The following is a 15662-nucleotide window of genomic DNA, read 5'->3' as shown; positions in this document are numbered from 1 at the left end:
TGAAAGAGGAGAGTGAAAAAGTTGGCTTAAAGCTCAACATTCAGAAAACGAAGATCATGGCATCCGGTCCCATCACTTCATGGCAAATAGATGGGGAAACAGTGGAAACAGCGTCAGACTTTATTCTTTTGGGCTCCAAAATCACTGCAGATGGTGACTGCTGCCATGAAATTAAGATGCTTACTCCTTGGAAGAAAAGTTATGACCAACCTAGATAGCATATTCAAAAGCAGAGACATTACTTTGCCGACTAAGGTCCATCTAGTCAAGGCTACGGTTTTTCCTGTGGTCATGTATGGATGTGAGAGTTGGACTGTGAAGAAGGCTGAGTGCCGAAGAATGGATGCTTTTGAACTGTGGTGTTGGAGAAGACTCTTGAGTCCCTTGGACTGCAAGGAGATCCAACCAGTCCATTCTGAGGAGATCAACCCTGGGATTTCTTTGGAAGGAATGATGCTAAAGCTGAAACTCCAGTACTTTGGCCACCTGATGCGAAGAGTTGACTCATTGGAAAAGACTGATGCTGGGAGGGATTGGGGGCAGGAGGAGAAGGGGATGACAGAGGATGAGATGGCTGGATGTCATCACGGACTTGATGAATGTGAGTCTGAGTGAACTCTGGGAGATGGTGATGGACAGGGAGGCCTGGTGTGCTGCGATTCATGGGGTCGCAAAGAGTCGGACACGACTGAGCGACTGAACTGAACTGAAATGATACACTGTATGTAATCATACGTAATACATAATTATATGTAATCGTATGCTATATAATATAAAAGTATATACATTATGTTATACATATATAGCAATTATACATACATGCATATATAGCATCAGAGAAGGCAATGGCACCCCACTCCAGTACTCTTGCCTGGAAAATCCATGGATGAAGGAGCCTGGTGGGCTGCAGTCCATGGGGTCGCTAAGAGTCGGACACAACTGAGTGACTTCCCTTTCACTTTTCACTTTCATGCATTGGAAATGCATGAAATGGCAGCCCACTCCAGTGTTCCTGCCTGGAAAATCGCAGGGACGGGGAGCCTGGTGGGCTGTCATCTATGGGGTCGCACAGAGTCGGACAGGACTGAAGCGCCTCAGCAGCAGCAGCAGCGTATACAGCATACATATAACCAAACACTGTGGTTGACAACTGCGAGGTGAGCTCCAGGAGGCACGGGCGTTCATGGCGCTCCTCTGCCAGCTCCATCAGACACTAGGAGCGGCCCCCCATCCTCCTCATCAGGGACACGTGGGCACGTGGAGACACAGGGAGGTGTGTTCACACTCGAGGCCTGGGCAGCTGCGTCCGCCCCAGCTCAGGCAGGGGAGCCCTCGGTGTCCCCTCAGCAGAGAGTGGGGAATTACAGGACCAGGGACGTGAGGCAGCAGCTGAGCCGCTGCGGTATGTGGTGGAGCTATACCTGCTGATAACCGTTTGGTTCTTTTGTAATAAACATTTTTATTAAGCTGAGAAGACAACAGTGCCTAATAACATACTGAGTTTGTTTCTCAAGAAAGCTGATGATAAGCACAGAGCAGCCCAAACGTCTACGGACATTGCTTCTCACACAGGGGCCACCGAGCATGGCACAGGCAGCACAAACCCACAGGAGACACAGCTTCTGGGCGCCAGCTTCCAGGTCGGTGAGTTTTTTAGGAGGATGATGCCCAGAAGCACAAGTTAACACACCACTGAGAAATCTTTACTTGTTGTTTCGTAAGCCATGCCTTCATTTATCAAATAATTGATACAATTTTGCTAATTTTTAATTCTATATCTCCCAACACACACAAGAAGTGAAGCAATAACTACTACTGTGCTAGCTGTATAAAAGTTATTTTAAAGAGAAAAACAGTGAAGCAAATCATAAACTAGTTCATTTTTTTGCCCCATCAGAATCATGGAATCAAAGTAAAGATTCTGGAAGACTATTCTGTTGAAGGAGATACATCTGACGTTATTGCGAATGCTACTGTAGTTCAGTTTAAAAACCCAACACTGGAAAAAGATTATTTGCTTTTACCATGACAACACACATGAGTGCAAGTTCTGATGGAATTGTAACAGCAACAAGATCCGTGCGCACTGAGAAACCTGTGGGGCAGCAACGTACAGGAACCACCATGTGCCCACAGGCCCAGGTCTCCCCCACGCTGTGCTGGTCAGTGAGTGAGAGGACAGGCTGCAGCCACGGAGACTGACAGACGCGTGCAGGCAACTCAGCCTCAGAGCCCCGAGGCAAAGACAGTGTTAAAGTGAACAGACCGTGCAGCCTAGTGGCCTGCTCCTCTTGGCTGCCCCGCAGTCTGAATTTTACAAATGGTTGAACCTCTGAAGAAGTGCTTTGTAAATCAACCCTACAATGGTGCTCCTTCCACTTTTTACAGGTGAGAGCTCCAAATTTTGGTTACACTTTGTTCAAAATCAGTTGGCAATTTTTAATTAAAGTACTCAGTAAATGTGGACGCAAACAATCTTTGGGTTTACGGAATCCCTAGGTGGTCCGGTGATTAGGACTCAGTGCTCTCACTGGTGAGGCCTGGGTTCAACCCCTGGTTGTGGAACAAGATTTCACAAGCTGTGCATCACGGCAGGGTGGGGGTGGGGCAGGGTGGGGGTTGAGCGGGAGATGGAACAAAAGAAAAAAAAAACCTTCAGTTTTAAGACTTTTGTGAACTGCAGTTATTGAGAATATAGCCTGTAAACACGACATGGTGACGCTCGCTCCCATAGAAGCGCAGAGAACCTGAAGCAGTAAGACCCTGTGTGATGGCTCAGCTCAGACCTGAACACCTGGACATGACGCCTACTGCCTGTGTGAGGAGCCTTTCAATCGAGCTCTTTTAGTTTGATAAACTGATATTCAGCAATGAATAAGTTAAAACCATCAAGGCCTACAACAAGTTTACAGCTTCCAAATTTGCTGCAAGATTAAAAAAAAAATCACAGAGATGACTTATTTGATAGACTTTAGCTCATGAAAATATCTGAACACCTTTGTGCTTACAGAGGTAAACTAATACTTCTGAAGCATCTGGGCTAAAAGAGTTAGGATGTTCCAGTAGGAAAAAACCCAGACTTGTTAATGACTCACATTCACCAGAGTTTGCTTTGAGCTTACTAGTATTTCCTTAATTATAAGGTGGCTCAGTGGTAAAGAATCCACCTGCAATGTAGGAGATGGGGGTTCAATCCCTCATCTGGGAAGATCACCAGCAGAAGGGAATGGCAACCCACTCCAGCATTCTAGCCCGGGAAATCACATGGACAGAGGAGCCTGGTGGGCTACACTCCACGGGGGTCGCAAAGAGTTGAACATGACTTAGCAACTGAGCATACAAAAGCCTACAAGGAGAGCCCATCAAAGGTGCCTACAATTTCAAGTTCATCGACCATAAAATGCAGCTTTGAGGAAGACTCTAGGCCCCTGTATGAAAAAATGAAGCTAAGATAACACTGAAAAATGTACGTTCCTCAGAACAATACCAGTGACATGGCATTAGGGCTGCTAAGAAGTGAGAAGATGTTAATACACACGAAGAATATAATGGCTACACAAGATTAGATTGCTTTGCTATTCTTTAACATGCCCAGGTATCGTTTTCTCTTTTTTAGAAGGAATTTAAGCACTGCAAATAGTTTTTGAATAACAGTAAAGGCCCACCAATAAAATAAAATAAATGTGCTAATTGAGATATATATACACACACACACACACACACACATTTAAAAATGATTTTCTCTTAACCAACCTGAATGTCCCTCTAACTTCTCCACTGTGTGCCGGTTTGGCCACTCACTTGCCTGGTGCCCTGGTTTGGTCACAGTAGAGGAGTGAAGCCACAGGCAGGCCGCCACAGCATAGGGGTGCCGAGCCCAACCTCACTCCCACACCCTCCATCTGCTGACGCTCCCCCAAGGTTAATCCCAACCAGATGGCAGAGGGCAAAGCTGGCTGGTTCACACACGGCAGGCCTAGGGTCAGAGCAGGAGGAGACCTGAGTCAACGGGTCCAGCCTTGAGGTGGGGCCGCAGGTCAGAGGTCTGGGCTAAGCCCCAGGAAGCAGGAAACAGGTATGGGGTCGAGGCTTTCAGGGCAACACTCTGAGGACCTCAGGGATGCTGGTAGATGAAAACTGGTCTCTGGACTGGACACATCGGTCACTGAAGAGTCATCCAGATGGGGGCAGGGGCCCTTGACTGCACAGCCCAGCAGGGTGTGCAGCTTAGGCCGCCCCCCCAGGTTCCTCTGAGTGCTGCCTGAGGATGAAGCATGTGTAGGACTGTGTCTCCTCAGGAGGGGAGCAAGGGCCCACTCGTCTGGGTCTCCTCCTGCCTTGCTCCCTGCCCACCACTGGAGATAGCAGGCACACAATAGTTGTTCAAAAAATGATGCTGACAAATGATTTCTTTAGGCATAAAAACAGAATCTTAGATCAGCTAATGTGTGCGTGTTCAGTCTTTCAGTCGAGTCTGTCTCTGCCGACTCCATGAACTGTATAGCCTGTCAGGCTTCTCTGTCCCTGGGATTTTCTGTCCCTGGGATTTTCCAAGCTAGAATATTAGAGTGGGTTGCCATTTTCTACTCCAGGGGATCTTCCCAACCCAGGGATCAAACCTGGTCTCTTGTGTCTCTGATATTGGAAACTGGATTCTTTACCACTGTGCCATCTAGGAAGATCAACTAAAACCAGATTAAAGATGTCCTCTCGGGAAAGTACCAGGTTATCCCCAAGTCCTATTTTACACTGGACACACCTAAATAAAGAGATCACAGTACCTCTGAGCATCTGTGACGTTGTTGTCTTAGATCAGGAGCAACAATTATGGAAAAGGAACAGCCACCCAGGAGTTGGCAACTGCACGACAAACGGCACAGAGCGAGGGGCAGTGTGTCGCCAGCGCCAGAGCCTGAGCTCACTGCCGCTCCCCCGGCAAGCCTTCTCCCAGAGGGAGCCCAGACGTGGTCTTTTCAGTGATGCGAGCAGTTACCTCAACCCTATTCATGAACATTTTTTAAAAACCATAAAAACGAATTGTAAATGTGAGGGAGACCTGCCCAGCACACCTTCACACACACTCTCCAGGGAGAAGTACGTGGTCTGGCTGATGTAGCCCACGCGGTCCATCAGCGAGGTCACACAGCCGATCAGCACCCGGGGGCTGGGGTCAGACAGCCCCCCACCGTGGCTCTTGCTGTCATCGTCCCATTTATCCGAGACAGCTTCCACCTGCAAGACAGACAAACCACCACTTAGGACATGCTGAGGACCACAAAGAAAGCCAAATACTGGCCAAGACCCCTTATGAACACTGTGGCAAAAATCCCAATGAGACAGGCAAACCGAATGCAGCCGCATGGTAAGGGGCTGCACATCGTGATGGAGAGGGGTTCATCCCAGAACACAACCATGGCTCAACAAATGCAAACCAGTCACTACCATCCAGCAATCTGGCAGAACAAATGAAAAATTATACACAATAATCTCAGTTGGTGCAGAAAAGGCATCTGATAAAATCCAACACCTTCTTTATGATAAAAATACTCAATTAACTAGGAAGACACTGGAACTTCCTCAGTACTATAAAGACCACATATGACCCAGTGCTCCCATGACACTCAGTGGTGAGACTGAAAGGTTTTCCCCAGGATAAGGAAAAGGCAAGGATGAGTGCTTTCACCACTTCTGTTCAACAGAATACTGGAAGTCCCAGCCAAAGCAATTAGCCAAGAAGAAGAAATTTTAATATCCAGATTGGAAAGGAAGAGGTGAAACTATTTATTTGAAGTTAATATAAGAGCTGACTCATTGGAAAAGACCCTGATGCAGGGAAAGATTGAATGAAGGAGAAGGGGACAACACAGGACAAGATGGTTGCATGGCATCACCAACTCAGTGACATGAATTTGAGCAGGCTCTGGTGGATGAAGGACAGGGAAGCCTGGTATGCTGCAGTCCATGGGGTCGCAAAGAGTCGAACACAACAGAGGCTGAACAACACCACATGATCTAATACGGGCTTCCCTGAAGACTTAGATGCCTGCAATGCAGGAGACCTGGGTTTGATCCTTGGGGTCGGGAATATCCTCTAGAGAAGGGAATGGGGCTACCCACTCCAGTATTCTTGCCTGGAGAATTCCATGGAAAAAGAGCCTGGCGGGCTACTGTCCACAGGGTTGCAAAGAGTCAGACATTACTGAGCAAGATCTTACATCCAGAAAATGCTAAACAATCTACAAAACACCTGTTAGAGCCAATAAACAAATTCAGCAAAGTTACAGGATACAAAAATCAACATATAAAAATCAGCTGTATTTCTATTTACCTGTAATAAATGATCCAAAAAAAAAAAAACGGAGAAAACAATTCCATTTATGATAGCATCAAAAAAGAATCAAATACTTAAGAATTTAACCAAGAAGGTGAAAGACTTGAACACTGAAACTGCAAATGTGACTGGAAGAAGCTAGTGTTACTCACTCAGTCGTGTTGACTCTTCGCGACCCTGTGGACAGGAGTCCGCCAGGCTCCTCCATCTATGGGATTCTCTGGGCAAGAATACTGGAGTAGGTTGCCATTTCCTTCTCCAGGGGATCTTCCTGACCGAGGGATCGAGCTCAGGTCTCCCACATTTGCAGGCAGGCTCTTTACCGGCTGAGCCACCAGGGAAGCCCTCCCCAGGAAAGAAGGCAGAGAAGACACAAACAAGTGGAAACACACCTCACACCCATGGATTAACACGAAGACATCAAGACTGCCCAAAGTGACCGATGGAGTCAGTGCAATCTCTGTCAAAATCCCAATGATGGTTTTTGAAGAAACAGAAAAACCCATCCGAAAATTCGTATGGAATCTCAAGGGACCTTGAATAGCCAAAACAATCTAGAAAAGGATGGACAAACTTGGAAAACTCACCTTTTTTTATTTCAAAACTTACTACCAAGCTACAATAATTAAAAGACTGTAGAGACATACAAAACACCAATCAAACAAAATAAGGAGCCCAGAAATAAACCCTCACATATATGGTCAAATGACTCTCAACAAAGGTGCCAGACCATTCAAAGGAGAAAAGGTTTTCCATGTGGTGTAATCTTCTCAAGGAATGGTGCTGGGAAAACTGGATCCCAGCACGTAAAAGACGAAGTCAAACTCTCATCCAACACCATATTCAGTAACTAACTAAAAAGTGGGTCAAAGATTTAAATTTAAAAGCTAACCCTATAAAACTCTTAGAAGAAAGCATAGGAGAAAAACTTCATGATCTTGGGATATTTTTTAAATGTGACATCAGGCACAGGCTATTAAAAATGATAAATTGGACTTCATCAGAATTGAAAACTTCGGTGCATCAAAGGATATTATTGAGAGAAGTGAAGAGGCTTCCCTGCTGGTCCAGTAGCTATGACTCTGCCTTGCAATGTGAGGACGCTGGTACGATTCTGGCCTGGGAAGATCCCATATGCTGCTGAAGAGCAACTAAGCCCCTGCACTGCAACTACTGAAGGCCAAGTGCCCTGGAGCCCACGCTCTGCCACAAGAGAAGCCAGAGCACCGTGACTAGAGAGTGGCCCCTGCTCGCCAAAACCAGAGAAAAGCCTGCGCACAGAAACAAAGCCCCAGTGCAGCCGAAATGAATAAACTTAAAAGAAAAAGTGAAAAAGCCACAGATTAGGAGGAAAAATGTGTAAATCACACATCTGATAAGGGATTAGTATCAGAATATATAAAGAAGTTTTACAATTCGATAAGAAAATAACTTGATTAAAATATAAGCAAAGGAACTGAAAAGACATTTCTCTGAAGATACATGTTGTTATAATTGACCTATAAACACATGAAAAGATGTTCAGTGTTACTATTAGAAAAACGTAAATCAAAACCACAGTAAGACACATTCACTAGGGTTCAGTTCAGTTGCTCAGTTGTGTCCAACTCTTTGTGACCCCATGTGACCCCATGAACTGCAGCATGCCAGGCCTCCCTGTCCATCACCAACTCCCAGAGTCCGGACAAACCCATGTCCATCGAGTCGGTGATGCCATCCAACCATCTCATCCTCTGTCGTCCCCTTCTCCTTCTGCCCCCAATCCCTCCCAGCATCAGGGTCTTTTCAAATTAGTCAGCTCTTTGCATCAGGTGGTCAAAGTTCTGGAGTTTCAGCTTCAACATCAGTCCCTCCAATGAACACTCAGGACTGATCTCCTTTAGGATGGACTGGTTGGATCTCCTTGCAGTGCAAGGGACTCTCAAGAGTCTTCTCCAACACCACAGTTCAAAAGCATCAATTCTTTGGCGCTCAGCTTTCTTTATAGTCCAACTCTCACATCCATACATGACCACTGGAAAAACCATAGCCTTGACTAGACAAACGTTTGTCGGCAAAGCAATGTCTCTGCTTTTTAATATTCTGTCTAGGTTGGTCACAATTTTCCTTCCAAGGAGCAAGCGTCTTTTAATTTCATGGCTGCAATCACCATCTGCAGTGACTCTGGAGCCCAGAAAAATAAAGTCAGCCACTATGTCCACTGTTTCCTCATCTATTTGCCATGAAGTGATGAGACTGGATGCCATGATCTTAGTTTTCTGAACGTTGAGCTTTAAGCCAACTTTTTCACTCTCCTCTTTCACTTTCATCAAGAGGCTTTTTAGTTCTTCTTCACTTTCTGACATAAGGGTGGTGTCATCTGCATAGCTGAGGTTATTGATATTTCTCTCGGCAATCTTGATTCCAGCTTGTGCTTCCTCCAGCCCAGCGTTTCTCATGATGTACTCTGCATAGAAGTTAAATAAGCAGGGTGACAATATACAGCCTTAATGTACTCGTTTTCCTATTTGGTACCAGTCTGTTGTTCCATGTCCAGTACTAACTGTTGCTTCCTGACCTGCATACAGGTTTCTCAAGAGGCAGGTCAGATGGTCTGGTATTCCCATCTCTTTCAGAATTTTCCAGTTTATTGTGATCCACACGGTCAAAGGCTTTGGCATAGTCAATGAAGCAGAAATAGATGTTTTTCTGGAACTCTCTTGCTTTTTCCATGATCCAGCGGATGTTGGCAATTTGATCTCTGGTTCCTCTGCCTTTTCTAAAACCAGCTTGAACATCCGCAAGTTCACAGTTCACGTATTGCTGAAGCCTGACTTGGAGAATTTTAAGCATTACTTTATTAGCATGTGAGATGAGTGCAATTGTGCAGTAGTCTGAGCATTCTTTGGCATTGTCTTTCTTTGGGATTGGAATGAAAACTGACCTTTTCCAGTCCTGTGGCCACTGCTGAGTTTTCCAACTTTGCTGGCATATTGAGTGCAGTACTTTCACAGCATCATCTTTTAGGATTTGAAATAGCTCAACTGCAATTCCATTACCTCCACTAGCTTGATTTGCAGCGATGCTTCCTTAAAGCCCACTGACATCACATTCCAGGATGTCTGGCTCTAGATGAGTGATCACACCATCGTGATTATCTGGGTCATGGAGATCTTTTTTGTACAGTTCTTCTGTGTATCCTTGCCACCTCTTCTTAATATCTTCTGCTTCTGTTAGGTCCCTTCCATTTCTGTCCTTTATTGAGCCCATCTTTGCATGAAATGTTCCCTTGGTATCTCTAATTTTCTTGAAGAGATCTCTAGTCTTTCCCATTCTATTGTTTTCCTCTATTTCTTTGCAGTGATCGCTGAGGAAGGCCTTCTTATCTCTCCTTGCTATTCTTTGGAACTCTGCATTCAAATGGGTTTATCTTTCCTTTTCTCACTAGTGTGGTTACTATCAAAAAAAAAGGAAAATAATTCACATTGGTGGAGACATGGAGAAAGTGGAACTCTGTGCTGTTGGTGGGAATGTAAAATGGCGCAGCCACTGGGGAAAATTTGGTGGGTTCTCCAGAAGTTAAATATAGGGTTACCTTACATGCATGCTTAGTCTCTCAGTCATGTCCAACTCTTTGAAACCCCATACACTGTAGCTCCCCAGGTTTCTCTGTTCATGGAATTTGCCAGGCAAGAAGACTGGAGTGGGTTGCCATTTCCTACTCCAGGGGATATTTCTGATCCAGGGATCGAACCCATATCTCTGTCTCCTGCAATGGCAGACAGATTCTTTACTACTGAACTACCTGGGAAGCCCATAGGATTACCATATGACCATTCAATTCTACTGCAAGGTACAGACTCCAGAGTTGAAAACAGGGACTCAAAAGGTACTTTCCACAGCAGAATTATCCACAACAGCCAAAAGGTAGAGACAACCCAGGTGTCCATCAACAGGGGAGTGGAGAAACAAAATACAGTCTATACATACAATAGAATGTTATTTAACCATAAAAAGGAATGAATAGCTGATACTTGGTACGTGGATGTACTCTGAAAATATTATATTAAGTCCAATAAGGCAGATACAAAAGGACTAATACATGATTCCACTTACATGAAGCATCCCAGGATAGTCAAACTCATAGAGACAGAAAGTAGAACAATAGGTTATTATTTAGTGGGTATAGAGTTCTTATTTGGAATGATGAGAAGTTGTAAAAGTAGTCCTATGGGTGCACAACAACATGATGTACTTAGTGCCACTGAATGGCATCAAGAAACTTTAAATGGTTAACAATTTCATGTTATACACATTTTACCATGATAAAAAAAAACCTAAACAAAAAAATGAGCAAATAAATCCAGAGGCTAGTAGAAATGAGCCAATTCCACAACTTTCACAGTGGAAGTCAGTTACTCCTACCTAGTGTTGGTACATCAAGTGATACAGGCCTCTTCCAGCAGAGCTAAAAACAAGCAAGGAAGCACTCTGTCTGAAGAGTCAAGAGTTCAGGTGGAGCATGAGCAGAAGGTGCTGTTCCCCAGGGGCGGCATGCTCCAGCCCAGAGCAACTCCACAGGCCCTTCTGCCCTAATAGAGATGGTTTATGTTGGAAGCATCCAATTTGGCGCCACCAGTCATGTTTAGTACTTAAAATGTAGTTCATGAAACTGAGGAGTTAATTCTAAATTTTACTTAATTTTAATAAATCTAAATAGCGACATATGGTTGGTAGATGGTATGTCATGACCATTTAAAAAAGTAGTTGAACTCAGTAAGTTTAGCAGATACCAAATTATATACCAAAAATCAACAGATTTCCTATAAGGGAAGAAAAAGATTGAAAACACAAAAGAAAATCATATTGATAATGAAACAAAATCAATACAATTCTCAAAAACTTAAGAAGGAATCTGCAGAACATAAGTGATCAAAAACACACAAAGGAAGGCTTAAATAAGTGGACATAATCTGTAGCTGGTGAAAACTCGCTCTGGTCCGTGTCACTTGACCTAAGCGGATCCATGTACTCTGCGCTGGTCCAGGTGAGTCTGAGCCAAGGAGGAGAAACAGCAGGATGACTCTAGTGTTCATCCAGAAGAAGGGGAAAGCCAGAGAAGCCCATCCACAGACAGGAAGAGGGAAACCAGCCTGCCACCCAAGGATGTGACTGTGCCACAGGGGCCAAGTGAAGGCATCAGGACCGACAGGGTCCCAGATAGGTGGGATTCTGGGACCTTCCAACTCAGTAGGAAAGACTGCACCACTCAGCGGATGACTGGCGAGCTACCAGGAAAGAAATGTCTGGTTCCTTCTTTCAGTCCACACAGCCAGTAAGTTCCAGGGAAATTAGACATTTAAATGTAAATAAACAATTTTTCAGAAGAAAACCTGAGTTCTCATGTCTGAACTGAGAAGTGTGAAAAGCCTCTCTAAGGATTCACATAAAGCCCTGGAGCCACAAGGAATAGACAGACCCATTAACTATGTGGAATGAAACTTAATTCTGTAATGTAGAAAGTTTAATTTTAAATAGCTGAACCCAACAAACAAAATGTATAAAGGACACTAAAATAACTCAAAGGAAAAAAATGTGAATATTTAGTCTATTTTAAGGCTTAAATGCAAATTAAAACAATAAGCTCACTTATCAAAGTGACTGGTGAAGATTTCCGAGATGCCTAAGTCCATACCCTTGCCAATATGGGTAACTAAAGTCTCTCATCCTGCTCCTGAGTATAATTAGCACGAAGTTCTTGAAGGATAATTTGACGATAACCATTAAAATGTTAAACATGCATACCCTCTAACTAACATCAGGAAATCAGAGAGCAATAATACTATTTTTTTTAAAGAAAAATTTGCTGCATAGTAGAGTTCATTAATTATCTTTGCTAACTGGATAACAAAGGGTCCAAATACCTATCATTTGTAACAATAGCTTTTTAAATGACTAGAAGAATAGATAATGAAGTGGTAACACTGATTTCCTCCATGGCATAAAACTATAGGTTGTCTCTAAGAGGAGGATGGTGGGCCTTACCCGGATTGCTTTCAGTCCATTTGACACCTTATTTTCTTCCACAACTGCAATAACTTCCTGTCCGACATTTAGAAGCACTTTGCTAGTCACAGCCTCATTGGAGAAGTAGATCAAATCATCAATCATGCCATAATCACTGCAGTACCTTGTCACGACACCCTGGACAGTTTTCAACCTGGTGTCACCTGAGACAGGTAAAGAGAGAGGTTACATTGACCACAAAGCAAGTGCACACTACAGTTGAGTCTCCCAGGGAACAGTGGAGCTCAGAGCATCCTTGTGGCTAGAAGCCCTGTGGGCTGAGAACCTCCCTGAAGAACAGAGTGCTCAGAACGTAGGGTTTTGGAGGCAGACTTCCTAGGTTACTCCAAAGGGCACAGGTGGTAGGCACCATGGGGAGAGCTCTGACTCTAGAGCCAGGTTGCCTGGGTCGGATGCCCAGCTCTTGCCCTGCCATCTGTGGAACCCTGGGCTAGGTCTGTGCCTGTCCTCATCTGTAAAATGGAGACAGTCACAGTCCAAGAGAGCTGTGTGAAGGTTATTACATGACAGAATGTGCAAGGCACAGACCTCTGAGTTGCTGGCACAGGATGGGGGCTGCTTTAGAGCAGCAGTGGGGGAGTCACTACTGTGCACTCTTATCACCACTATTGTCTTTCTCATCACCAACACTACCAGCAGCAGGGCTAGGAGATTCTGTATTATTTCATCATACCAGAAATGGCTTCCAAGATGGCCCAGTGGTAAAAGAAACTAGCAGCAATGCCGGAGACCCAGGTTCAATTCCTTCTCAGGAACATCCCCTGGAGGAGGAAATGGCAAGCCACTCTAGTATTCTGGCCTGGAGAATCCCATTGACAGAGGAGCCTGTGGGCTATAGTCCACTGGGTTGCAAAGAGTGGGACACAACTGAGCACTCAATCCTAGGCAGGCACTGCTGGAAGATTCTGGGCCTGGGGGGCAAGTCTGGGGCAGAGCAGGCCTTCCCTCATCCACTCAGAGACCTGGGCCTGGAACTCCCGCTCCTTCTCAGACACAGAAGACACCTGAGTGCGCCCTGGCCCAGCTGGAAGCCCACTGAGGCCGAGCTGCAATCCTACTGCTGCTGAGACGCTGCACTGATAGACAAGGCCAGGCCTGGATGGGTGAAGCGACCTGCTCCAGGCCGCAGGTTGCTGAAGAGGCAAAACGCCAGCTGCAGACGGCTAATAGCACGTTGAGACAACAAGTAGCTCCATGACTGACGTTCTGGCTTCTCTCGCTGAGAATTTCGTGTTTTGGGAGGTTACAGAAAGCAACTACAGACTCACTACCCAGCGCTCAAGTCTTGGACAGAAAGAGGGGTTGGGAGAAAATACCAAGAACCTTGGGGACTGTGTAATTCCGGGTTCCAGAATCAGAAGTACTGCCTGGACTTCAGGAAAGGCGTTCGATAACAATTTCAAGAGCAAGACCCCATGGGACTAAAAGGGCAGTTTAGGATAGCCGGGGTCACCCTTTCCAGAGCCGTGAATGCACACAACTGCTGGGACACTGACAGAGAAAGAGCGGGAACCTGTTGAGGGTCTCGTGTCAGGGCGCTTGCAGCGCGTGAAAAAACCAAGCGGAAAGGAGACACAGATCCTACGCTGGGAAGAGATCGCCATGAAAGAGACACGCCTCAGCTTAGAGGGAGAAGACAGCACAAAGGTGACGTCGGGGTCTCTCAGACCCTGGTCTGGTCACGCAGAGGCCCTGGACCCGGCTCGGGCCACTCCCCACCCCCACCCTCAGCGCAGGCGCGGGAACCAGGCCTCGGAGCTCCGGGGCTACTACTAGGTTACCGGCCGCCCCGGCCCGGGCAGCGCCCACTAAGGCTGGGCCGCCTCAGGGCCCTCCCCGCGAGGCACCTTCCGCGAGCTCGGACCCCAGCGGCCCGGCCTCCTCCTCTGGGCAGTCCGCCTTCCTCCAGAAGAAGGACACCACCTTGGCCGCGAGGCGCAGCATGGCCTGGCCGCCCCGCCTCAGCGCCGCAGCCTGACGTGCCCGCACGCGGCACGCCGCTCCTGCCGCCAATGCGCTGCGACGCTCGCGCCAGCGCGCCCTGGAGCTTGGCCAATAGGGTTGCGGCGCCTGTGGCGCTCGGCCAATGTGGGTGCCGCGCGCGGAGACTGTTAGCTGCGAGTGGCGGGCGGTTGCGACCGTTAGTGCGCCCTGTGGGAGTGACGTCACGCCTGTGCTGGTGGGTGGGGCCCGGAGCAGGTCGGCCGGGCTTCGTGCGGGCAAGGTGGCTGTGCTTGCCTCCTGGACGGGAGCCGGCCGAACGTTTGGCTGCTCGTTGCTGTTAGGTGTAGCTTTGGCAAATGTGCCATATCAAGTTGGAGAAGTCCCCTCTGCCCACTTTCCTGAGAGTTCTTACGGTGCTTGGGTGGGGAGTTTTCTCAAATGCTTTTCCTGTGTCTAGTGAAATGACGTCTTGTTTCTCTATTTTAGCGTGTTAATGAGAGTGAATTACGTTGATTGAATTTTCAAATGTTAACCCACCGTGCTTTCCTGGGAAGCTCAACTTGGTCATGGTGTATTGTCTGTTTTGTGTATTGATCCAGCTTGGTAATTTTGTGCCTGAGTGATGAGGAATTTTTCATTTATTGAGGTGTGTGGCCGTCCTCTGGGCTTATACCTGATTTGGCTTGAACTCTGTGCTAACTGGAACAGCCTGCCTCGTGGCCTATCAAACATATTGTATATCTGTTTTAACAAATTCAACTTTTGTATTGGTTAAAGGGCTGTTACCAATATTCAGCAATATTGCATAAACTTTGGTAATTTTAAGGGATTGTCCGTTTTAGCCAATGTGGCAAATTGTTGGCATATTTTGTTCATGGCATTTCCTTACTATCCTTTTACTGTCTCCGTGATCCACTGTGAACCATCTCTCATTCCTGACTTTGGTAATTAATGTCTGTCCTCTTGTTTGTCTTCATCAGTCTAGCTACGTGTTTATCAATTTCATCTTTTCAAAAAATACCTTTTGGTTTCACTGACTTTTTTTCTATTCATTATTTCTTGCCTTCTCTTCCTCCTCCTTCTCCCCCTTCCACTCCTCTTCCCCTTCCCTCCCCCTTCTTCTTCTAGTTTGATTTGTGCTTTTCTAACTTTTTAAGTTGGAAAATTAGATATTGAATTTTGGAATGGCACTTTCTTCATTTTTAACATAAGCATTTAAGACCATATATTACTTTAAGTGTCAATTAGTTGCATATGCAATTTTTTTTACAAAGTTTTTGTTTACTTTTGACTAAGCTGGGTCTTTGTTGATGTGCTTTGG

The 15662-nt window shown here is 45.9% G+C and overlaps 1 protein-coding gene across 1 annotated transcript in view; it reads right to left on the bottom strand.

Annotated features, from left to right (window-relative positions):
• Window positions 1-14341, bottom strand: part of MOV10L1 (Mov10 like RNA helicase 1) — a 61070-nt gene extending 46729 nt beyond the window's left edge. The window contains exons 1-3 of the mRNA XM_068971570.1: window positions 14245-14341; window positions 12356-12540; window positions 5070-5232 (exon numbers count right to left, since the gene is read on the bottom strand). Of these exons, the coding sequence (XP_068827671.1) occupies window positions 5070-5232; window positions 12356-12540; window positions 14245-14341 (445 nt within the window). The remainder of the gene's footprint in view (window positions 1-5069; window positions 5233-12355; window positions 12541-14244) is intronic.
• Between the last annotated feature and the right edge of the window lie 1321 nt (window positions 14342-15662).

The sequence above is a fragment of the Capricornis sumatraensis genome, chromosome 4, assembly GCF_032405125.1.
Source record: "Capricornis sumatraensis isolate serow.1 chromosome 4, serow.2, whole genome shotgun sequence".
Lineage (NCBI taxonomy): Eukaryota > Metazoa > Chordata > Mammalia > Artiodactyla > Bovidae > Capricornis > Capricornis sumatraensis.
Note: the sequence above shows the minus strand (reverse complement) of the source record. Positions and strands in the feature narration are given on the sequence as shown.